The sequence below is a fragment of the Eucyclogobius newberryi genome, unplaced genomic scaffold (assembly GCF_026437365.1).
Source record: "Eucyclogobius newberryi isolate DKJ021-1_F unplaced genomic scaffold, fEucNew1.0.hap1 SCAF_14, whole genome shotgun sequence".
Lineage (NCBI taxonomy): Eukaryota > Metazoa > Chordata > Actinopteri > Gobiiformes > Gobiidae > Eucyclogobius > Eucyclogobius newberryi.
The window spans coordinates 35705596-35729905 of NW_027315768.1; the positions used below are offsets into that span (position 1 = coordinate 35705596).

Here is a 24310-nt window from a genome sequence, read left to right on the forward strand (position 1 = left end):
CCTACAAACGCTCAAAACACCACCTACAAACGCTCAAAACACCACCTACAAACGCTCAAAACACCACCTACAAACGCTCAAAACACCACCTACAAAAGCTCGAAACGCGACCTTCAAACGACCTACAAACTATTTATTTGATCAAACTTGTACACAATATTGATCCAAAATGCTACAAAAGTAACAGGTTTGTAGTGTCTTTACTTTTATGCAAATGAGACGTAAAGTGTCCAGTTTCAGGTTCAGAACAAAAGGAAAGAGTTAAAGATCCGGGCGATCGTCATTTGACCCCAAACCAGACTCTGTCCTGTTTGTGTCTCGTTCATGAACGTCTGAACCTGAGGCTCGTGTTCCACACACAAACTGTCCCTCGTCACCTACGAGAGACAGAACTGGGACAAAACTGAGACTGAACCGGGACTGAACCGGGACTGAACCGGGGCTGAACCGGGACAGAACTGGGACAGAACTGGGAAATAACTGGGACAGAATCGGGACAGAACCGGGAAAGAACAGGGACAGAACTGGGACAGAACCGGGACAGAACTGGGACAGAACCGGGACAGAACTGGGACTGAACTGGGACAGAACCGGGACAGAACTGGGACTGAACTGGGACAGAACCGGGACAGAACTGGGACTGAACTGGGACAGAACCGGGACTGAACCGGGACTGAACCGGGGGCAGAACCGGCTCCAGACCTGGTTTAGTTCCAGACGAGAAGACGATGCGTTGGACCAATCAGAGCGTCTGGATTTAAATCAGAACAAACCCATTGTTTACTCACGGTATCGATGAATGTCACATGACCTGTGCCACCGGCGGCCATCTTGGTTCTGGTCCTGATGTAAACAAACACAAACCGCTCGATTGGAACGATCCGATCTTTACTGCGGTTCTGTTTACAACGACAAACGACCCGGGTGATTAGCACTGGGATTAGCACGGGTGATTAGCACGGACAATGAGCACGGGCGATTAGCGCGGGCAATTAGCGCGGACGATTAGCGCGGGCGATTAGCGCGGACGATTAGCGCGGGCGATTCGCGCGGGCGATTAGCGCGGGCAATTAGCGCGGGCGATTCGCGCTAATCGATTAGCGCGGGCGATGAGCGCGGGCGATGAGCGCGGGCGATGAGCGCGGGCGATGAGCGCATGAACGCGGGCAATGAGCGCGGGCGATGAGCGCATGAGCGCGGGCGATGAGCGCGGGCGATGAGCGCGGGCGATGAGCGCGGGCGATGAGCGCGGGTGAATGAGCGCGGGTGAATGAGCGCGGGCGATGAGCGCGGGCGATTAGGGCGGGCGATTAGCGCGGGCGATTAGAGCGAGCGATTAGCGCGGGCAATTAGCGCGGGCGATTAGCGCGGACGATTAGCGCGGGCGATTCGCGCGGGCGATTAGCGCGGGCAATTAGCGCGGGCGATTCGCGCTAATCGATTAGCGCGGGCGATTCGCGCTAATCGATTAGCGCGGGCGATGAGCGCGGGCGATGAGCGCGGGCGATGAGCGCGGGCGATGAGCGCGGGCGATGAGCGCATGAACGCGGGCAATGAGCGCGGGCGATGAGCGCATGAGCGCGGGCGATGAGCGCGGGCAATGAGCGCGGGCGATGAGCGCGGGCGATGAGCGCGGGTGAATGAGCGCGGGTGAATGAGCGCGGGCGATGAGCGCGGGCGATTAGAGCGAGCGATTAGCGCGGGCGATTAGCGCGGGCGATTAGCGCGGGCGATTAGCGCGGGCGATTAGCGCGGGCGATTAGCGCGGGTGATTAGCACAGGCGATTAGCGCGGGTGATTAGCACAGGCGATTAGCGCGGGCGATTAGCGCGGACGATTAGCGCGGGCGATTCGCGCGGGCGATTAGCGCGGGCAATTAGCGCGGGCGATTCGCGCTAATCGATTAGCGCGGGCGATGAGCGCGGGCGATGAGCGCGGGCGATGAGCGCGGGCGATGAGCGCATGAACGCGGGCAATGAGCGCGGGCGATGAGCGCATGAGCGCGGGCGATGAGCGCGGGCAATGAGCGCGGGCGATGAGCGCGGGCGATGAGCGCGGGTGAATGAGCGCGGGTGAATGAGCGCGGGCGATGAGCGCGGGCGATTAGAGCGAGCGATTAGCGCGGGCGATTAGCGCGGGCGATTAGCGCGGGCGATTAGCGCGGGCGATTAGCGCGGGCGATTAGCGCGGGTGATTAGCACAGGCGATTAGCGCGGGTGATTAGCACAGGCGATTAGCGCGGGTGATGTTTGTGTGAGTTTGAGCGCTCACTCGGGTGTAAAGTTGTGAAAAAGTCGTTTAAACCTGATTTCTGTGACTGAGACGTTTCAGACATAAAGACACTTTTCACAAACGTCTGTGAAACGTTTGTGTTTTTGTAAAAAGACAAAGTGTAAATACAAAGAAGAAGTCGAGACCAAGACACAGTTTGACTTTTGTAGATCATTTTAGTCGTTTAGTCTGTTCTTTCTTTTGTATCAATCGATTGTTTCATGGGGCGAATGTTCATACTACATATGAATACTACATATGAATACTACATATGAATACTACTTATGAATACTACTTATGAATACTACATATGAATACTACATATGAATACTACATATGAATACTACTTATGAATACTACATATGAATACTACATATGAATACTACATATGATTACTACATATGAATACTACGTATGAATACTACTTATGAATACTACATATGAATACTACATATGAATACTACGTATGAATACTACTTATGAATACTACATATGAATACTACTTATGAATACTACTTATGAATACTACATATGAATACTACTTATGAATACTACATATGAATACTACTTATGAATACTACTTATGAATACTACATATGAATACTACTTATAAATACTACGTATGAATACTACGTATGAATACTACTTATGATTACTACATATGAATAATATATATGAATACTACTTATGAATACTACGTATAAATACTACGTATGAATACTACTTATGAATACTACATATGAATACTACATATGAATACTACGTATGATTACTACATATGACTACTACGTATGACTACTACGTATGAATACTACGTATGAATACTACATATGAATACTACGTATGAATACTACATATGAATACTACGTATGAATACTACATATGAATAATACGTATGAATACTACTTATGAATACTACTTATGAATACTATATATGAATACTATATATGAATACTATGTATGAATACTACATATGAATACTACGTATGAATACTACATATGAATACTACTCATGAATACTACTTATATATACTACTTATGAATACTACGTATGAATACTATATATGAATACTACTTATATATATACTACTTATGAATACTACTTATGAATACTATATATGAATACTATATATGAATACTACATATGAATACTACTTATGAATACTACATATGAATACTACTTATGAATACTACATATGAATACTACTTATGAATACTACTTATGAATACTATATATGAATACTATATATGAATACTACGTATGAATACTATATATGAATACTATATATGAATACTATGTATGAATACTACATATGAATACTACGTATGAATACTACATATGAATACTACTCATGAATACTACTTATATATACTACTTATGAATACTACGTATGAATACTATATATGAATACTACTTATATATACTACTTATAAATACTACGTATGAATACTATATATGAATACTACTTATATATATACTACTTATGAATACTACTTATGAATACTATATATGAATACTATATATGAATACTACATATGAATACTACTTATGAATACTACATATGAATACTACTTATGAATACTACTTATGAATACTATATATGAATACTATATATGAATACTACGTATGAATACTATATATGAATACTATATATGAATACTATGTATGAATACTACATATGAATACTACGTATGAATACTACATATGAATACTACGTATGAATACTACTTATATATACTACTTATGAATACTACGTATGAATACTATATATGAATACTACTTATATATACTACTTATAAATACTACGTATGAATACTATATATGAATACTACTTATATATATACTACTTATGAATACTACGTATGAATAATATAAGGTTTTAGTTCAATATTTGCTCCTTTTAACAGCTTTTCAGTCGACCAATTGTCTTTGGCCAAACCAGGTCTAAACCAGGACTAAACCAGGACTAAACCAGGACTAAACCAGGTCTAAACCAGGACTAAACCAGGACTAAACCAGGACTAAACCAGGACTAAACCAGGACTAAACCAGGTCTAAACCAGGTCTAAACCAGGACTAAACCAGGACTAAACCAGGACTAAATCAGGACTAAACCAGGTCTAGCGCCCCCTACACCATAAACCAGGATCTATAGTAGGACCATGATAATTCTTAACACAATAAACCTGACATTCTTTTTGAATATTAACGTCACAACCATGTGCTACGTTCTGTATTAACACGCTAAATGCTAAATGAAACATTCCAGCGCCGCATACGCCCGGACCACCTCTGCCCGGACCACCTCTGCCTCTGTCCAAACTCCCATAATCCTTTGCTGTTTCTCTAGCGTGTGGTACAGTGCGTGCTCAGGTTCAGGTCCAGGTCTCAGACACAAACAATCAAAAGGAAAGCTGCAAAAACGACAGCTCGAACTGGAGCTACAGGGCGCTAACGTGCTAACGTGCTAAGATACTGCAGAATGAGTCAAAGGTGAGGCACACGAGGGCGTGGCATAACTGCAGATGTCGGCTAATACAACATAAAGTTTAATTCTGATGATCAATAATCCAGGAGAACTTGTGAGAAAAAACATGAACACTCATGAAAACCATGACAAGGTCATGACCTTGTCTTTATTTGTCAATATTCAGTCAAAATTAGCCTTGATTTTGTCTTGATTATGTTCTTTGTGACATGAACATATTTGTTTTAATCTAATTATATTCTCTTCTGTCTCTGATCCAGGACCAGGACCAGGACCAGGACCAGGACCAGGACCAGGACCAGGACCAGGACCAGGACCAGGACCAGGACCAAGACCAGGACCAGGACCAGGACCAGGACCAGGACCAGGACCAGGACCAAGACCAGGACCAGGACCAAGACCAGGACCAGGACCAGGACCAGGACCAGGACCAGGAGCGTGGGCAGATGTTGTGGACTGTTGATGACAGAGAACTGAAGGACATCTGTTTCACCCAGGCCCATATTTACCTAAAACACACTCCTGGTTTAGACCTGGTTTAGTCCTGGTTTAGTCCTGGTTTAGTCCTGCTTTAGTCCTGCTTTAGTCCTGCTTTAGTCCTGGTTTAGTCCTGGTTTAGTCCTGCTTTAGTCCTGCTTTAGTCCTGCTTTAGTCCTGCTTTAGTCCTGCTTTAGTCCTGGTTTAGTCCTGGTTTAGTCCTGGTTTAGTCCTGCTTTAGTCCTGCTTTAGTCCTGGTTTAGTCCTGCTTTGGTCCTGGTTTGGTCCTGGTTTAGTCCTGGTTTAGTCCTGGTTTAGTCCTGCTTTAGTCCTGCTTTAGTCCTGCTTTAGTCCTGCTTTAGTCCTGCTTTAGTCCTGCTTTAGTCCTGCTTTAGTCCTGCTTTAGACCTGCTTTAGACCTGCTTTAGTCCTGCTTTAGTCCTGCTTTAGTCCTGCTTTAGTCCTGGTTTAGTCCTGCTTTAGTCCTGCTTTAGTCCTGGTTTAGTCCTGCTTTAGTCCTGCTTTAGTCCTGGTTTAGTCCTGCTTTAGTCCTGGTTTAGTCCTGCTTTAGTCCTGCTTTAGTCCTGCTTTAGTCCTGCTTTAGTCCTGGTTTAGTCCTGGTTTAGTCCTGGTTTAGTCCTGCTTTAGTCCTCCTTTAGTCCTCCTTTAGTCCTCCTTTAGTCCTGCTTTAGTCCTGCTTTAGTCCTGCTTTGGTCCTGCTTTGGTCCTGCTTTGGTCCTGCTTTGGTCCTGCTTTGGTCCTGCTTTAGTCCTGCTTTAGTCCTGCTTTAGTCCTGCTTTAGTCCTGGTTTAGTCCTGCTTTAGTCCTGCTTTAGTCCTGCTTTAGTCCTGGTTTAGTCCTGCTTTAGTCCTGCTTTAGTCCTGGTTTAGTCCTGGTTTAGTCCTGCTTTAGTCCTGCTTTAGTCCTGCTTTAGTCCTGCTTTAGTCCTGGTTTAGTCCTGGTTTAGTCCTGGTTTAGTCCTGCTTTAGTCCTGCTTTAGTCCTGCTTTAGTCCTGGTTTAGTCCTGCTTTGGTCCTGGTTTAGTCCTGGTTTAGTCCTGCTTTAGTCCTGCTTTAGTCCTGGTTTAGTCCTGCTTCAGTCCTGCTTCAGTCCTGGTTTAGTCCTGCTTTAGTCCTGCTTTAGTCCTGCTTTAGTCCTGGTTTAGTCCTGCTTTGGTCCTGGTTTAGTCCTGGTTTAGTCCTGCTTTAGTCCTGCTTTAGTCCTGCTTTAGTCCTGCTTTAGTCCTGCTTTAGACCTGCTTTAGACCTGCTTTAGTCCTGCTTTAGTCCTGCTTTAGTCCTGCTTTAGTCCTGCTTTAGTCCTGCTTTAGTCCTGGTTTAGTCCTGCTTTAGTCCTGCTTTAGTCCTGCTTTAGTCCTGGTTTAGTCCTGCTTTAGTCCTGCTTTAGTCCTGCTTTAGTCCTGGTTTAGTCCTGCTTTAGTCCTGCTTTAGTCCTGGTTTAGTCCTGCTTTAGTCCTGCTTTAGTCCTGCTTTAGTCCTGGTTTAGTCCTGGTTTAGTCCTGGTTTAGTCCTGGTTTAGTCGTGCTTTAGTCCTGCTTTAGTCCTGCTTTAGTCCTCCTTTAGTCCTCCTTTAGTCCTCCTTTAGTCCTGCTTTAGTCCTGCTTTAGTCCTGGTTTAGTCCTGCTTTAGTCCTGCTTTAGTCCTGCTTTAGTCCTGGTTTAGTCCTGCTTTAGTCCTGCTTTAGTCCTGCTTTAGTCCTGGTTTAGTCCTGCTTTAGTCCTGCTTTAGTCCTGCTTTAGTCCTGGTTTAGTCCTGCTTTAGTCCTGCTTTAGTCCTGCTTTAGTCCTGCTATAGTCCTGGTTTAGTCCTGGTTTAGTCCTGCTTTAGTCCTGGTTTAGTCCTGCTTTATTCCTGGTTTAGTCCTGCTCTAGTCCTGGTTAAGTCCTGGTTTAGTCCTGCTTTAGTCCTGCTATAGTCCTGCTTTAGTTCTGGTTTAGTCCTGGTTTAGTCCTGCTTTAGTCCTGCTTTAGTCCTGCTTTAGTCCTGGTTTAGTCCTGCTTTAGTCCTGCTTTAGTCCTGCTTTAGTCCTGCTTTAGTCCTGCTTTAGTCCTGCTTTAGTCCTGGTTTAGTCCTGCTTTAGTCCTGCTTTAGTCCTGCTTTAGTCCTGGTTTAGTCCTGGTTTAGTCCTGGTTTAGTCCTGGTTTAGTCCTGCTTTAGTCCTGCTTTAGTCCTGCTTTAGTCCTCCTTTAGTCCTCCTTTAGTCCTCCTTTAGTCCTCCTTTAGTCCTGCTTTGGTCCTGCTTTGGTCCTGCTTTGGTCCTGCTTTGGTCCTGCTTTAGTCCTGGTTTAGTCCTGGTTTAGTCCTGCTTTAGTCCTGCTATAGTCCTGGTTTAGTCCTGGTTTAGTCCTGCTTTAGTCCTGCTTTAGTCCTGCTTTAGTCCTGCTTTAGTCCTGCTTTAGTCCTGCTATAGTCCTGGTTTAGTCCTGGTTTAGTCCTGCTTTAGTCCTGGTTTAGTCCTGCTTTATTCCTGGTTTAGTCCTGCTCTAGTCCTGGTTAAGTCCTGGTTTAGTCCTGCTTTAGTCCTGCTATAGTCCTGCTTTAGTTCTGGTTTAGTCCTGGTTTAGTCCTGCTTTAGTCCTGCTTTAGTCCTGGTTTAGTCCTGCTCTAGTCCTGGTTAAGTCCTGGTTTAGTCCTGCTTTAGTCCTGCTATAGTCCTGCTTTAGTTCTGGTTTAGTCCTGGTTTAGTCCTGCTTTAGTCCTGCTTTAGTCCTGGTTTAGTCCTGCTTTAGTCCTGCTTTAGTCCTGGTTTAGTCCTGCTTTAGTCCTGCTTTAGTCCTGCTTTAGTCCTGGTTTAGTCCTGCTTTAGTCCTGGTTTAGTCCTGCTTTAGTCCTGCTTTAGTCCTGCTTTAGTCCTGGTTTAGTCCTGGTTTAGTCCTGGTTTAGTCCTGGTTTAGTCCTGCTTTGGTCCTGCTTTAGTCCTGGTTTAGTCCTGGTTTAGTCCTGGTTTAGTCCTGCTCTAGTCCTGGTTTAGTCCTGGTTTAGTCCTGGTTTAGTCCTGCTTTAGTCCTGCTATAGTCCTGGTTTAGTCCTGGTTTAGTCCTGGTTTAGTCCTGGTTTAGTCCTGCTTTAGTCCTGCTTTAGTCCTGCTTTAGTCCTGCTTTAGTCCTGCTTTAGTCCTGGTTTAGTCCTGCTTTAGTCCTGGTTTAGTCCTGCTTTAGTCCTGCTTTAGTCCTGCTTTAGTCCTGCTTTAGTCCTGCTTTAGACCTGCTTTAGACCTGCTTTAGTCCTGCTTTAGTCCTGCTTTAGTCCTGCTTTAGTCCTGCTTTAGTCCTGCTTTAGTCCTGGTTTAGTCCTGCTTTATTCCTGGTTTAGTCCTGCTCTAGTCCTGGTTTAGTCCTGGTTTAGTCCTGCTTTAGTCCTGCTATAGTCCTGCTTTAGTCCTGGTTTAGTCCTGGTTTAGTCCTGCTTTAGTCCTGCTTTAGTCCTGCTTTAGTCCTGCTTTAGTCCTGGTTTAGTCCTGCTTTAGTCCTGCTTTAGTCCTGGTTTAGTCCTGCTTTAGTCCTGCTTTAGTCCTGCTTTAGTCCTGGTTTAGTCCTGGTTTAGTCCTGCTTTAGTCCTGCTTTAGTCCTGCTTTAGTCCTGCTTTAGTCCTGGTTTAGTCCTGCTTTAGTCCTGCTTTAGTCCTGCTTTAGTCCTGCTTTAGTCCTGGTTTAGTCCTGCTTTAGTCCTGCTTTAGTCCTGCTTTAGTCCTGGTTTAGTCCTGCTTTAGTCCTGCTTTAGTCCTGGTTTAGTCCTGGTTTAGTCCTGCTTTAGTCCTGCTTTAGTCCTGGTTTAGTCCTGCTTTAGTCCTGCTTTAGTCCTGCTTTAGTCCTGCTTTAGTCCTGGTTTAGTCCTGCTTTAGTCCTGCTTTAGTCCTGCTTTAGACCTGGTTTAGTCCTGGTTTAGTCCTGCTTTAGTCCTGCTTTAGTCCTGCTTTAGTCCTGCTTTAGTCCTGGTTTAGTCCTGCTTTAGTCCTGCTTTAGTCCTGCTTTAGTCCTGCTTTAGTCCTGCTTTAGTCCTGCTTTAGTCCTGGTTTAGTCCTGGTCTGGGACTCTGTTTTGCAGATGTTCTGATTCAGGAAATGTTTTTTTAATCCAGGACAAAATAAAAACGATCCAGATTCTGTGACGTTTAGGAAAACAGGACGTGTGGTTCACCAAACAGAACCATCTGTGTCCGGGACAAACACGGGACAAATGTGAGCCAGACACGGGCCAAATATGGGAAAAACACGGGACAAATATGGGACAAACACGGGCCAAATATCGGACAAACACGGGACAAACATGGGCCAGACACTTACCAAATATGGGACAAACACGGGACAATATGAGCCAGACACGGGCCAAATATGGGACAAACACAGGACAAATATGAGCCAGACACGGGCCAAATATGGGCCAGACACGGGCCGAATATGGGCCAGACACGAGCCAAATATCGGACAAACACGGGACAAACATGGGCCAGACACGGGCTAAATATGGGCCAAACACAGGAAAACATGGGCCAGACACGGGCCAAATATGGGCCAGACACAGGCCAAATATGGGCAAGACACGGGCCAAATATGGGCCAGACACGGGCCAAATATGGGACAAATATGGGACAAACACGAGCCAAATATGGTCCAAAGAGGATTCCGTTTGCAGATCCTTTAATGCGTTTGTGTCTAGAATAACACAAATACATAAAGTGGCCGTTGCATTGTGGGTCAGACGTTGTGGTCAGATCGTCCATCAACATCGTGGCCCGTTTGAGCGGCCCACACAACACGAACACTTTGACTGTTACTGAGCCAAAGCCGACGCCTCAGAACACCTTTAAACCACCGGCTTCACAGCTTCTTCCATAAAACACGGGACATTCCAGCGCCAATGACCGCCAATGACCGCCAATGACCGCCAATGACCGCCAATGACCGCCAATGACCGCCAATGACCGCCAATGACCGCCAATGACCGCCAATGATCGTCAATGATCGCCAATGACCGCCAATGACCGCCAATGATCGTCAACGACCGCCAATGATCGTCAACGACCGCCAATGATCGCCAATGACCGCCAATGACCGTCAATGACCCCAATGATCGTCAATGACCCCAATGATCGTCAATGACCGCCAATGATCGCCAATGACCGCCAATGACCGCCAATGACAGCCAATGATCGTCAATGATCGCCAATGACCGCCAATGACCGCCAATGATCGTCAACGACCGCCAATGATCGCCAATGACCGCCAATGACCGTCAATGACCCCAATGATCGTCAATGACCGCCAATGATTGCCAATGACCGCCAATGACCGCCAATGACCGCCAATGACCGCCAATGACCGCCAATGACCGCCAATGACCGCCAATGATCGTCAATGACCGCCAATGACCGCCAATGACCGCCAATGATCGTCAATGACCGCCAATGATTGCCAATGAGCGCCAATGATCGTCAATGACCGCCAGTGATCGTCAATGACCGCCAATGACCGCCAATGATCGTCAATGATCGTCAATGACTGCCAATGATCGTCAATGACCGCCAATGATCGTCAATGATCGTCAATGACAGCCAATGACAGCCAATGACCGCCAATGACCGTCAATGACCGCCAATGACAGCCAATGACAGCCAATGACCGTCAATGACCGCCAATGACAGCCAATGACAGCCAATGACCGCCAATGACCGCCAATGACCGCCAATGACAGCCAATGACCGCCAATGACAGCCAATGAAAGCCAATGACAGCCAATGACAGCCAATGATCGTCAGTGATCGTCAATGATCGTCAATGATCGTCAATGATCGTCAATGACAGCCAATGATCGTCAATGATCGTCAATGACAGCCAATGATCGTCAATGATCGTCAATGATCGTCAATGACAGCCAATGATCGTCAATGATCGTCAATGATCGTCAATGACAGCCAATGATCGTCAATGATCGTCAGTGACCGTCAATGACCGCAAATGGCCGCGACTCGTCGACTGTAAAAGAAATCGTTTCATCGTTTTTTCTAATCGTTCTCTGTTCTCATAAAAGACAAATCAACAGGTCAAAACATTTTGATGAGACACGAATGAAAAATTCAAAAAGGAACAAACTATTTCAGATTTTCATTAATATGACATTTTATTAAAGGAGGTATGGACGATTTTTTTCACCAAATTTTTTATCATATTTCCTCGTGGCGTGGATAAATCATTTGTCCTGCCACGTATCAATCATAAAACGCACCTATCGCTCACCTGCAGCCGCGTCAGGCTCGTCTCCACGTTCCCGCGTGCCTAAGCGCATGGATCTATCATAATATAGTTCCCTCAGTGTACGGGGCAAAATGAAGACGGAGAAAGACAGTTCGAGCTGATGCAGAAGTGGACAGAAATCTACGGGAGACGAGAGATGTGATGTGATGCTTTGCGCTAATAAACAAACGCACGTGTGTGTTGTATCGGTCCACACGGGGGAGTGCGCACCCCGTGCGTTCTCAAATCGCCGCAAAATCGTCCATACCGCCTTTAAGACATGCCGCGTGGGACACGCCGCAGACGCGACGCGTACGACGCTCAAACGCAGGATTCGTGCCGCCAAAAAAGCTCTAAACGCGGCGGTATGAACCTGTTTATTTGAAGTATTTAAGGATGGCGGGTTTTAGGGACGGTTTATTTTCCCCTGAACGTGAGACGCCGGCAATAAAACCAAAGTTATGGAATGTGAAACATCTGATAAACGACACAAACGGGATCATGTTTAAATATATACAAGATTATGGATAATATCAGCTACAAAACCTGGACTAAACCTGGTCTAAACATGGACTAAACCTGGACTAAACCTGGTCTAAACCAGGACTAAACCTGGTCTAAACCTGGACTAAACCTGGTCTAAACCAGGACTAAACCTGGTCTAAACCAGGACTAAACTTGGACTAAACCAGGACTAAACTTGGACTAAACCAGGACTAAACCTGGACTAAACCTGGTCTAAACCAGGACTAAACCTGGTCTAAACCAGGACTAAACCTGGTCTAAACCAGGACTAAACTTGGACTAAACCAGGACTAAACTTGGACTAAACCAGGACTAAACCTGGACTAAACCTGGACTAAACCTGGACTAAACCTGGACTAAACCTGGTCTAAACCAGGACTAAACCTGGTCTAAACCAGGACTAAACTTGGACTAAACCAGGACTAAACCTGGTCTAAACCAGGACTAAACCTGGACTAAACCTGGTCTAAACCAGGACTAAACCTGGACTAAACCTGGACTAAACCTGGTCTAAACCAGGACTAAACCTGGACTAAACCTGGTCTAAACATGGACTAAACCTGGTCTAAACCAGGACTAAACCAGGACTAAACCTGGTCTAAACCAGGACTAAACCTGGTCTAAACCAGGACTAGACCTGGACTAAACCTGGACTAAACCTGGACTAAACTTGGACAGAACCTGGCTCAGATCTTGGCCCTGCTCTGGTCCGCGTCCCTCCTCTTGAGAAGCCTCTCTGACCTCATCATTAGTGTCTGTGACACGCCTTTCTCCGGCCTCTAATCACAAACACGGCTCTTTGTCATTTAGACGGGCCGGGCATCTGACTTACTTCAAGGCTGAGAAAAACACAGAGCAACTAAACCAATCACCACCTAAGACCACCAAAAACCACCTAAGACCACCAAACACCACCAAAGACAACCAAACACCACCAAAGACAACCAAAGACCACCTAAGACCACCAAAGACCACCTAAGACCACCAAAGACCACCTAAGGCCACCAAAGACCACCAAACCCCACCTAAGACCACCAAAGACCACCTAAGGCCACCTAAGACCACCAAAGACCACAAAACACCACCAAAGACCACCAAAGACCACCAAAGACCACCAAAGACTACCTAAGACCACCAAAGACCACCAAAGACCACCTAAGGCCACCAAAGACCACCAAAGACCACCAAAGACTACCTAAGACCACCAAAGACCACAAAACACCACCTAAGACCACCAAAGACCACCAAACCCCACCTAAGACTACCTAAGACCACCAAAGACCACCAAAGACCACCTAAGGCCACCTTAGACCACCAAAGACCACAAAACACCACCAAAGACCACCAAAGACCACCAAAGACTACCTAAGACCACCAAAGACCACCAAAGACTACCTAAGGCCACCAAACACCACCAAAGACCACCAAAGACCACCTAAGGCCACCAAAGACCACCAAAGACCACCTAAGGCCACCAAAGACCACCAAAGACCACCTAAGGCCACCTTAGACCACCAAAGACCACAAAACACCACCAAAGACCACCAAAGACCACCAAAGACTACCTAAGACCACCAAAGACTACCTAAGGCCACCAAACACCACCAAAGACCACCAAAGACCACCTAAGGCCACCAAAGACCACCAAAGACCACCTAAGGCCACCAAAGACAACCAAAGACAACCTAAGGCCACCAAAGACCACCTAAGACCACCAAAGACAACCAGAGACCACCTAAGGCCACCAAAGACCACCTAAGGCCACCAAAGACCACCTAAGGCCAGCAAAGACCACCTAAGGCCACCAAAGACCACCAAAGACCACCAAAGACCACCTAAGGCCACCAAAGACCACCAAAGACCACCTAAGGCCACCAAACATCACCAAAGACAACCAAAGACAACCTAAGGCCACCAAAGACCACCTAAGACCACCAAAGACAACCAGAGACCACCTAAGGCCACCAAAGACCACCTAAGGCCACCAAAGACCACCTAAGGCCAGCAAAGACCACCTAAGGCCAGCAAAGACCACCTAAGGCCACCAAAGACCACCAAAGACCACCAAAGAGCACCTAAGGCCACCAAAGACCACCAAAGACCACCTAAGGCCACCAAAGACCACCAAAGACCACCTTAGACCACCTAAGGCCACCAAAGACCACCAAAGACCACCTAAGACCACCTAAGACCACCAAAGACCACTAAAGACAACCTAAGACCACCAAAGACCACCTAAGCTAACCAAAGACCACCAAAGACCACCTAAGACCACCAAAGACCACGTAAGGCCACCAAAGACCACCAAACACCACCTAAGGCCACCAAAGACCACCAAACACCACCAAACACCACCAAAGACCACAAAAGACCACCTAAGGCCACCTAAGGCCACCAAACACCACCAAACACCACTAAAGACCACTAAAGACCACCAAAGACCACCAGAGAGTAAACTGGAGTTAAGGTTAAATTAGGGCTTGTTTGAAGATGAAGCTGCTGCGTTTACCACAAAAACATCCAGAGCAAAGTAAAGCATAAAGCAGTGAAATAAATTAATATATATTTATTCAAATGACATTAAAGGGCCTCTCTGTGTGGAGTATGACATTAAAGGGCCTCTGTGTGGAGTATGACATTAAAGGGCCTCTGTGTGGAGTATGACATTAAAGGGCCTCTCTGTGTGGAGTATGACATTAAAGGGCCTCTCTGTGTGGAGTATGACATTAAAGGGCCTCTGTGTGGAGTATGACATTAAAGGGCCTCTGTGTGGAGTATGACATTAAAGGGCCTCTCTGTGTGGAGTATGACATTAAAGGGCCTCTGTGTGGAGTATGACATTAAAGGGCCTCTGTGTGGAGTATGACATTAAAGGGCCTCTGTGTGGAGTATGACATTAAAGGGCCTCTCTGTGTGGAGTATGACACTAAAGGGCCTCTTTGTGTGGAGTATGACATTAAAGGGCCTCTGTGTGGAGTATGACATTAAAGGGCCTCTCTGTGTGGAGTATGACATTAAAGGGCCTCTGTGTGGAGTATGACATTAAAGGGCCTCTCTGTGTGGAGTATGACATTAAAGGGCCTCTCTGTGTGGAGTATGACATTAAAGGGCCTCTGTGTGGAGTATGACATTAAAGGGCCTCTCTGTGTGGAGTATGACATTAAAGGGCCTCTCTGTGTGGAGTATGACATTAAAGGGCCTCTGTGTGGAGTATGACATTAAAGGGCCTCTGTGTGGAGTATGACATTAAAGGGCCTCTCTGTGTGGAGTATGACATTAAAGGGCCTCTCTGTGTGGAGTATGACATTAAAGGGCCTCTGTGTGGAGTATGACATTAAAGGGCCTCTGTGTGGAGTATGACATTAAAGGGCCTCTCTGTGTGGAGTATGACATTAAAGGGCCTCTGTGTGGAGTATGACATTAAAGGGCCTCTGTGTGGAGTATGACATTAAAGGGCCTCTGTGTGGAGTATGACATTAAAGGGCCTCTCTGTGTGGAGTATGACACTAAAGGGCCTCTTTGTGTGGAGTATGACATTAAAGGGCCTCTGTGTGGAGTATGACATTAAAGGGCCTCTCTGTGTGGAGTATGACATTAAAGGGCCTCTGTGTGGAGTATGACATTAAAGGGCCTCTCTGTGTGGAGTATGACATTAAAGGGCCTCTCTGTGTGGAGTATGACATTAAAGGGCCTCTGTGTGGAGTATGACATTAAAGGGCCTCTCTGTGTGGAGTATGACATTAAAGGGCCTCTCTGTGTGGAGTATGACATTAAAGGGCCTCTTTGTGTGGAGTATGACATTAAAGGGCCTCTGTTTGGAGTATGACATTAAAGGGCCTCTCTGTGTGGAGTATGACATTAAAGGGCCTCTTTGTGTGGAGTATGACATTAAAGGGCCTCTGTGTGGAGTATGACATTAAAGGGCCTCTCTGTGTGGAGTATGACATTAAAGGGCCTCTGTGTGGAGTATGACATTAAAGGGCCTCTCTGTGTGGAGTATGACATTAAAGGGCCTCTTTGTGTGGAGTATGACATTAAAGGGCCTCTCTGTGTGGAGTATGACATTAAAGGGCCTCTTTGTGTGGAGTATGACATTAAAGGGCCTCTCTGTGTGGAGTATGACATTAAAGGGCCTCTCTGTGTGGAGTATGACATTAAAGGGCCTCTGTGTGGAGTAAGACATTAAAGGGCCTCTGTGTGGAGTAAGACATCAAAGGGCCTCTCTGTGTGGAGTATGACATTAAAGGGCCTCTGTGTGGAGTATGACATTAAAGGGCCTCTCTGTGTGGAGTATGACATTAAAGGGCCTCTCTGTGTGGAGTATGACATTAAAGGGCCTCTGTGTGGAGTAAGACATTAAAGGGCCTCTCTGTGTGGAGTATGACATTAAAGGGCCTCTCTGTGTGGAGTATGAAATTAAAGGGCCTCTGTGTGGAGTAAGACATCAAAGGGCCTCTCTGTGTGGAGTATGACATTAAATGGCCTCTCTGTGTGGAGTATGAAATTAAAGGGCCTCTGTGTGGAGTATGACATCAAAGGGCCTCTCTGTGTGGAGTATGACATTAAAGGGCCTCTCTGTGTGGAGTATGAAATTAAAGGGCCTCTGTGTGGAGTATGACATTAAAGGGCCTCTCTGTGTGGAGTATGACATTAAAGGGCCTCTGTGTGGAGTATGACATTAAAGGGCCTCTGTGTGGAGTATGACATTAAAGGGCCTCTGTGTGGAGTTTGCATGTTCTCCTTGTGTCTGTGCAGGTTTCCCCGCCCACGAAACACATGTGTGTGTATGAGAACGGAACACACTCTGGACTCTACCTTAGACTCTACCTTAGACTGCCTTAGACTCTGCCTTAGACTCTGCCTTAGACTCTGCCTTAGAATCTACCTTAGACTCTACCTTAGACTCTAGACTCTACCTTAGACTCTACCTTAGACTCTACCTTAGACTCTACCTTAGACTCTACCTTAGACTCTGCCTTAGACTCTACCTCAGACTCTGACTTAGACTCTACCTCAGACTCTACCTCAGACTCTACCTTAGACTCTGCCTTAGACTCTACCTTAGACTTTACCTTAGACTCTACCTTAGACTCTGCCTTAGACTCTACCTTAGACTCTACCTTAGACTCTGCCTTAGACTCTACCTTAGACTCTACCTCAGACTCTACCTTAGACTCTACCTCAGACTCTACCTTAGACTCTACCTCAGACTCTACCTTAGACTCTACCTTAGACTCTACCTCAGACTCTACCTTAGACTGCCTTAGACTCTGCCTTAGACTCTGCCTTAGACTCTGCCTTAGACTCTACCTCAGACTCTACCTTAGACTCTACCTTAGACTCTACCTCAGACTCTACCTTAGACTCTACCTCTACCTCAGACTCTACCTTAGACTCTACCTTAGACTCTACCTTAGACTCTACCTTAGACTCTACCTCAGACTCTGCCTTAGACTGCCTTAGACTCTGCCTTAGACTCTGCCTTAGACTCTGCCTTAGACTCTACCTTAGACTCTACCTTAAACTGCCTTAGACTCTGCCTTAGACTCTGCCTTAGACTCTGCCTTAGAATCTACCTTAGACTCTACCTTAGACTCTAGACTCTACCTTAGACTCTACCTTAGACTCTACCTTAGACTCTGCCTTAGACTCTACCTTAGACTCTACCTTAGACTCTACCTTAGACTCTACCTTAGACTCTACCTTAGACTCTGCCTTAGACTCTACCTTAGACTCTACCTCAGACTCTACCTTAGACTCTACCTCAGACTCTACCTTAGACTGCCTTAGACTCTGCCTTAGACTCTGCCTTAGACTCTGCCTTAGACTCTACCTTAGACTCTACCTTAGACTGCCTTAGACTCTGCCTTAGACTCTGCCTTAGACTCTGCCTTAGAATCTACCTTAGACTCTACCTTAGACTCTAGACTCTACCTTAGACTCTACCTTAGACTCTACCTTAGACTCTGCCTTAGACTCTGCCTTAGACTCTACCTTAGACTCTACCTTAGACTCTACCTTAGACTCTACCTTAGACTCTGCCTTAGACTCTACCTTAGACTCTACCTCAGACTCTACCTTAGACTCTACCTCAGACTCTACCTTAGACTGCCTTAGACTCTGCCTTAGACTCTGCCTTAGACTCTGCCTTAGACTCTGCCTTAGACTCTGCCTTAGACTCTACCTTAGACTCTAGACTCTGCCTTAGACTCTACCTTAGACTCTACCTTAGACTCTACCTCAGACTCTACCTTAGACTCTACCTCAGACTCTACCTCAGACTCTACCTTAGACTCTACCTCAGACTCTACCTCAGACTCTACCTCAGACTCTACCTTAGACTCTACCTTAGACTCTACCTTAGACTCTACCTTAGACTCTACCTCAGACTCTGCCTTAGACTGCCTTAGACTGCCTTAGACTCTGCCTTAGACTCTGCCTTAGACTCTGCCTTAGACTCTGCCTTAGACTCTACCTTAGACTCTACCTTAGACTGCCTTAGACTCTGCCTTAGACTCTGCCTTAGACTCTGCCTTAGAATCTACCTTAGACTCTACCTTAGACTCTAGACTCTACCTTAGACTCTACCTTAGACTCTACCTTAGACTCTGCCTTAGACTCTACCTTAGACTCTACCTCAGACTCTACCTTAGACTCTACCTTAGACTCTACCTTAGACTCTACCTTAGACTCTGCCTTAGACTCTACCTTAGACTCTACCTCAGACTCTACCTTAGACTCTACCTCAGACTCTACCTTAGACTGCCTTAGACTCTGCCTTAGACTCTGCCTTAGACTCTACCTTAGACTCTAGACTCTGCCTTAGACTCTACCTTAGACTCTACCTTAGATTCTACCTCAGACTCTACCTTAGACTCTACCTTAGACTCTACCTCAGACTCTACCTCAGACTCTACCTTAGACTCTACCTTAGACTCTACCTCAGACTCTACCTCAGACTCTACCTAAGACTCTACCTCAGACTCTACCTTAGACTCTACCTTAGACTCTAGACTCTGCCTTAGACTCCTGTGGTCTCTAATAACTTCAGACATACAGCACATCTAAAAAAATATGAAGGAGTCAAAAACCTCTCATAATCTAATAAAACTCTAAGGTCCTTTAGAGACACTGAGGACGTGACGTGTCTCCACGTGACCTCCACCTTGCGCCACTTCACGCGCATTTCTCCCGCGGAAACAAAGACTTTTACAGCTCACCGTAAATGCACTTCAACCGGACAAGAACCATGACCCCCGCACAGAGCCGGGACCCCCGCACAGAACCATGACCCCCGCACAGAGCCGGGACCCCCGCACAGAACCATGACCCCCGCACAGAGCCGGAACCCCCGCACAGAACCATGACCCCCGCACAGAGCCGGGACCCCCGCACAGAACCATGACCCCCGCACAGAGCCGGGACCCCCGCACAGAACCATGACCCCCGCACAGAGCCGGGACCCCCGCACAGAACCATGACCCCCGCACAGAGCCGGGACCCCCGCACAGAACCATGACCCCCGCACAGAGCCGGAACCCCCGCACAGAACCATGACCCCCGCACAGAGCCGGGACCCCCGCACAGAACCATGACCCCCGCACAGAGCCGGGACCCCCGCACAGAACCATGACCCCCGCACAGAGCCGGGACCCCCGCACAGAACCATGACCCCCGCACAGAGCCGGGACCCCCGCACAGAACCATGACCCCCGCACAGAGCCGGGACCCCCGCACAGAGCCGGGACCCCCGCACAGAGCCGTGAGGGGGTCACGGAGCTACCTGTCCAGTAACTGCGCACAGTCACGTCAGCCAATCACAGGCGGCGCGAGCCGGACAAAAGCGCGACCACAAAAGCACAAAACTGTAACAATGTAACAACTTTATGCGTGAGAAAAGAGTGAAAACGAAGCAGCAAAAAGTGAAACAAAGAACGCGCCGCGGCGGCACCGGGAGCCGCACCGGGAGCCGCACCGGGAGCCGCACCGGGAGCTCGGGTTCGTGTCGTTACCTGTCCACCGCTGCGGAGCCACGGGACCGGGACCAAGCGCGAGCAGCAGGACGCAGCCGAAAGCGAGCACCAAAACCGGGAGACGCCTGCGGACACAGCGCGCATAGTTAGTCCCGGAGCGGCGAGGTCCCGGGCCGGGCCGTGCCGGGCCGTGCCGGGCCCGGTGGCCGTACCGGGCCGTACCGGGCCGTAACGGGCCGTACCGGGCCGTGCCGTACCTCCTCGAGCCCATCCTCGTGTCCGTGTCCGCGCGTGACCGTGTGCGACCGTGGAAAGGAAAGAACCGGGAGAGGCGCAGCTGATGAGGCGCAGAGTCCGAGTGGAGAGCGCGCGGCGGCGAGGGAGAGGTGAGGGGTCCCGGGGGCCGCAGCAGAGGAGGGGACAAGCACCAGGGGCCCGGGCACGTGGGAACAGCGCCATCATGCGGCTCTCCTCACGTCACACGCGCCTGGTCCACTTTTTCTGTTCTCTTTTACCTGTTGATTTGAGCTCATTAATATTTAAAACCATGTGAGTCTGATCTGCCTCACGTCACAGATCAGACTCACATCGTTACGTCACGTTACGTTACGTCACGTCACGTTACGTCATGACTTTGTTGATTTGTATTTTATACAACAAACTTTCTGACTGAAATCTCAGCACTTTCCCTAAAAGTGCCAATGACAGGTTTTTACCATCTTCTGATTCTGACTTTATTTGGTGTATTTACACATGTCGTAGATAAAAAGGATAGTTTTAAAGTGAGGAAGGCAGCAGGACCTGACGGCATCAGCCCCAGGCTCCTTAAGTCCTGCAGATGAACTGTGTGGAGTGATGGAGCATGTCTTCAACATGAGCCTGAAGCTGAGGGTGGTACCACAGGTCTGAAGACCTCCTGTCTGGTACCTGTGCCTAAGACACCGCGCCCCAAAGACCTCAACAGCTTCAGGCCAGTGGCTCTCACGTCCCACCTGATGAAGACACTGGAGCGGCTGGTCCTGGACCGCCTCCGCTCCACCGTGAGCTCAGCCATGGACCCGCTGCAGTTTGCATATCGGTCTGGCATCGGAGTGGAGGACGCCGTCATCTCCCTGCTGCACCGCTCTCTCTCTCTCACCTGGAAAAGCCTGGCAGCTCTGTGAGGATTCTGTTCTTCGATCTTTCCAGCGCCTTCAACACCATCAGCTCCTGAGGGACAAGCTGGAGACGGCTGGTGTGGAGTATGACCTGCAGAGTGGATCCTGGACTACCTCACAGACCGACCCCAGTTTGTGAGAGCCCGGAACTGTGTGTCTGACACTCGGACCTGCAGTGTGGGGGCGCCCCAGGGCACTGTCCTCGCGCCCTTTCTCTTCACCCTTTACACTGCAGACTTCAGACATGACACGGACAGCTGTGTCCTGCAGAAGTTCTCTGACCACTCTGCCATCATTGGACTCATCACGGACGACGATGACGCGGAGTACAGAGGACTGGCGCAGGACTTTGTGGACTGGTGTCAGCGGAACCACCTCCTCATCAACGCGGGGAAGACCAAGGAGATGGTGGTGGATTTCCGCAGACGCCACCCCACTGCCCCCTCACCAGTGAACATCCAGGGACGGGACATTGAGAGAGTGGACTCATACAAGGACCTGGTGTTCATCTGAACCACAAACTGGACTGGACTCATAACACAGACGCACTGTACAGGAAGAGCCAGAGTCGGCTCTACCTCCTGAGGAGACTCAGGTCTTTTGGAGTGACAGGGCCACTCCTGAAGACCTTCTATGACTCTGTGGTGGCATCAGCCCTCCTGTACGGTGTGGCCTGCTGGAGCAGCAGCATCACAGAGAGGGAGAGGAAGAGGCTGGACAGAGTCATCAAGAAGTCCAGCTCCGTCCTGGGCTGTGCTCTGGACTCGGTGCAGGAGGTGGGGGACAGGAGGGTCCTGGCTAGATTCACATCTATGCTGGACCATGAGTGTCGCCCCCTGCAGGACACTCTCTCCTCTCTGGAGAGCAGCTTCAGTGAGAGACTGATCCACCCTCGCTGTGTGAAGGAAAGGTTCCGTAGGTCTTTCCTTCCTGCTGCTGTCAGACTTTATAACAAACACTGTTAGTACTGAACACTCGCAATACTGACCTAACCATGTGCAATTCATGTGCAATCTATGTGCTGTCGTGACACATATTCATGTGCAATTACTGTCGTGATCACATGCAATGGTATTTATGTATTTATTTGTCTATGGGAGTTTTTATTTATTTATAGGAGATCTTCTACTGAAAGTGTTTTTCAGACTTCCTATAAGTGATCTGTTCTTCTGGATCTACCTCTGTATCTACCTGTGTTGCACCAATGAAATTTCCCCATGTGGGACAATAAAGGAATATCTTATCTTATCTTATCTTTACACAAATCGAGCAGTATTTGTGGAGAAAACGATGAAAAGTCTGTAGGAAATGAAAGTTTATGCAGAATTTACACTAAACAAACTCATTTTTTGACTCTTTAAACATTAATTCAACAAACTAAAGTCGCTCTCATTTGTTTTAATTTGTCAAAAAAGACCAATTGTGACTTTAGATGATTTTTTTCCCCAATGGTTGCTGGGTAATTTCCTAGAGTGATGTCATCAATTACAAACAGGAAGTGAAATTTTAAACCTAAAAAAAATGCTGTTCTGTGCTAGTTTGAAAAGAAATAATGTTTAGGAAAATTCAAAATATATTTATCTTAACTGCATTTTAGTTCAATGAGTCGTCTGACCTGTAGGGGGCGCTTCAAATGGTATCTCCCATCCCCCTTTGCCCTCCACCTGGTATCTCCCATCCCCCCTCCCCTTTCACCTGGTATCTTCCATAGCTAGGATGCACTGGGTCTCAGCGTTGCCGGGACTTATTGTCATATTAGAAATCAAACCAACCCAGGGCCCTGTGTAAAAATAGCCCCACCCACAGCCGAGTGGCCCCACCCACAGCCGAGTGGCCCCACCCACAGCAGAGTGGCCCCACCCACAGCAGAGTGGCCCCACCCACAGCAGAGTGGCCCCACCCACAGCCGAGTGGCCCCACCCACAGCAGAGTGGCCCCACCCACAGCAGAGTGGCCCCACCCACAGCCGAGTGGCCCCACCCACAGCCGAGTGGCCCCACCCACAGCAGAGTGGCCCCACCCACAGCAGAGTGGCCCCACCCACAGCCGAGTGGCCCCACCCACAGCAGAGTGGCCCCACCCACAGCAGAGTGGCCCCACCCACAGCCGAGTGGCCCCACCCACAGCAGAGTGGCCCCACCCACAGCCGAGTGGCCCCACCCACAGCCGAGGGCACACTCTAGATCTCATAATTACAAAGGGGGTAAATATTTCAAACATCAATGTGGTCGATGCTGTCTGATCATTTCTGTCTTTGACATTCTGTTTCTCCCAAACCACCGGCTGGTCCTGCAGCTGTTCAGAGGCTGGTCCTGCAGCTGTTCAGAGGCTGGTCCTGCAGCTGTTCAGAGGCTGGTCCTGCAGCTGTTCAGAGGCTGGTCCTGCAGCTGTTCAAAGGAGACACATACATGATTGACAGGTGCACTATTTATGGAAATGATAAACTTTGAAAATGTCTCATGTTCTAATGTAAATGATTTGTTGAACTCTGTTACATCTAGTGTTTTGAATGTTCTGGACACCATCGCCCCTATGAAGGCTAAAATGGTTAAAAACAAGCAGAAGTTGCCATGGAGAAATGATGATTGGGTCAGGGCACAGAAAAGGGAGTGCCGCAGGGCCGAACGGAAATGGCACAAGTCAAAGCTCCAGGTTCAAAAAGAGATTGACAAAGAGAAGCTGAACATGTACAACCTCAAAAGAAAGATATATTTTTTTTAATTATTGGAAGCTGCAGTAACAACGGGACAACCTGTGTCCTATTGCCACAGTAACAGATGAACAAATCCTCGCAAATTGCATTGCATTCTGGGAGGAAAACACGCCCAGCAGCGTCATCACAACAAACATGGCGGCGCCCGTGTCCCCCGCATGTTCCCCCCGCTCGCCTTCACTACCAAAATAAAGAATCGCGACGTACAAAAGGTCGATTGAAATATCTTAAAATCGGGAGATTTAGTCTCTTCCACTCAGGTTGATCGACCCCTGGACTGATGAAGCCTGACCCCTGGACTGATGAAGCCTCTGACCCCTGGACTGTTGTAGCCTGACCCCTGGTGGTCACTCCGAGTCAAAAAATTGCGACGATTTGGATCTTTTTTTTGCCTTCAAAGTAAAAAAAATAAGAATTTACCGACCGACCCACTTGAAAAATGTTGGGTCGGGTTACA

The 24310-nt window shown here is 47.8% G+C and overlaps 1 protein-coding gene across 1 annotated transcript in view; it reads right to left on the bottom strand.

The window, feature by feature from the left end:
* The window catches only part of col18a1a (collagen type XVIII alpha 1 chain a), a 165262-nt gene extending 144851 nt beyond the window's left edge, over window positions 1-20411 (bottom strand). Inside the window, exons 1-2 of the mRNA XM_072445332.1 lie at window positions 20241-20411; window positions 20023-20108 (exon numbers count right to left, since the gene is read on the bottom strand). Coding sequence (XP_072301433.1) covers window positions 20023-20108; window positions 20241-20254 — 100 coding nt within the window. The 5' untranslated portion in view covers window positions 20255-20411. The remainder of the gene's footprint in view (window positions 1-20022; window positions 20109-20240) is intronic.
* Window positions 20412-24310: the final 3899 nt, after the last annotated feature.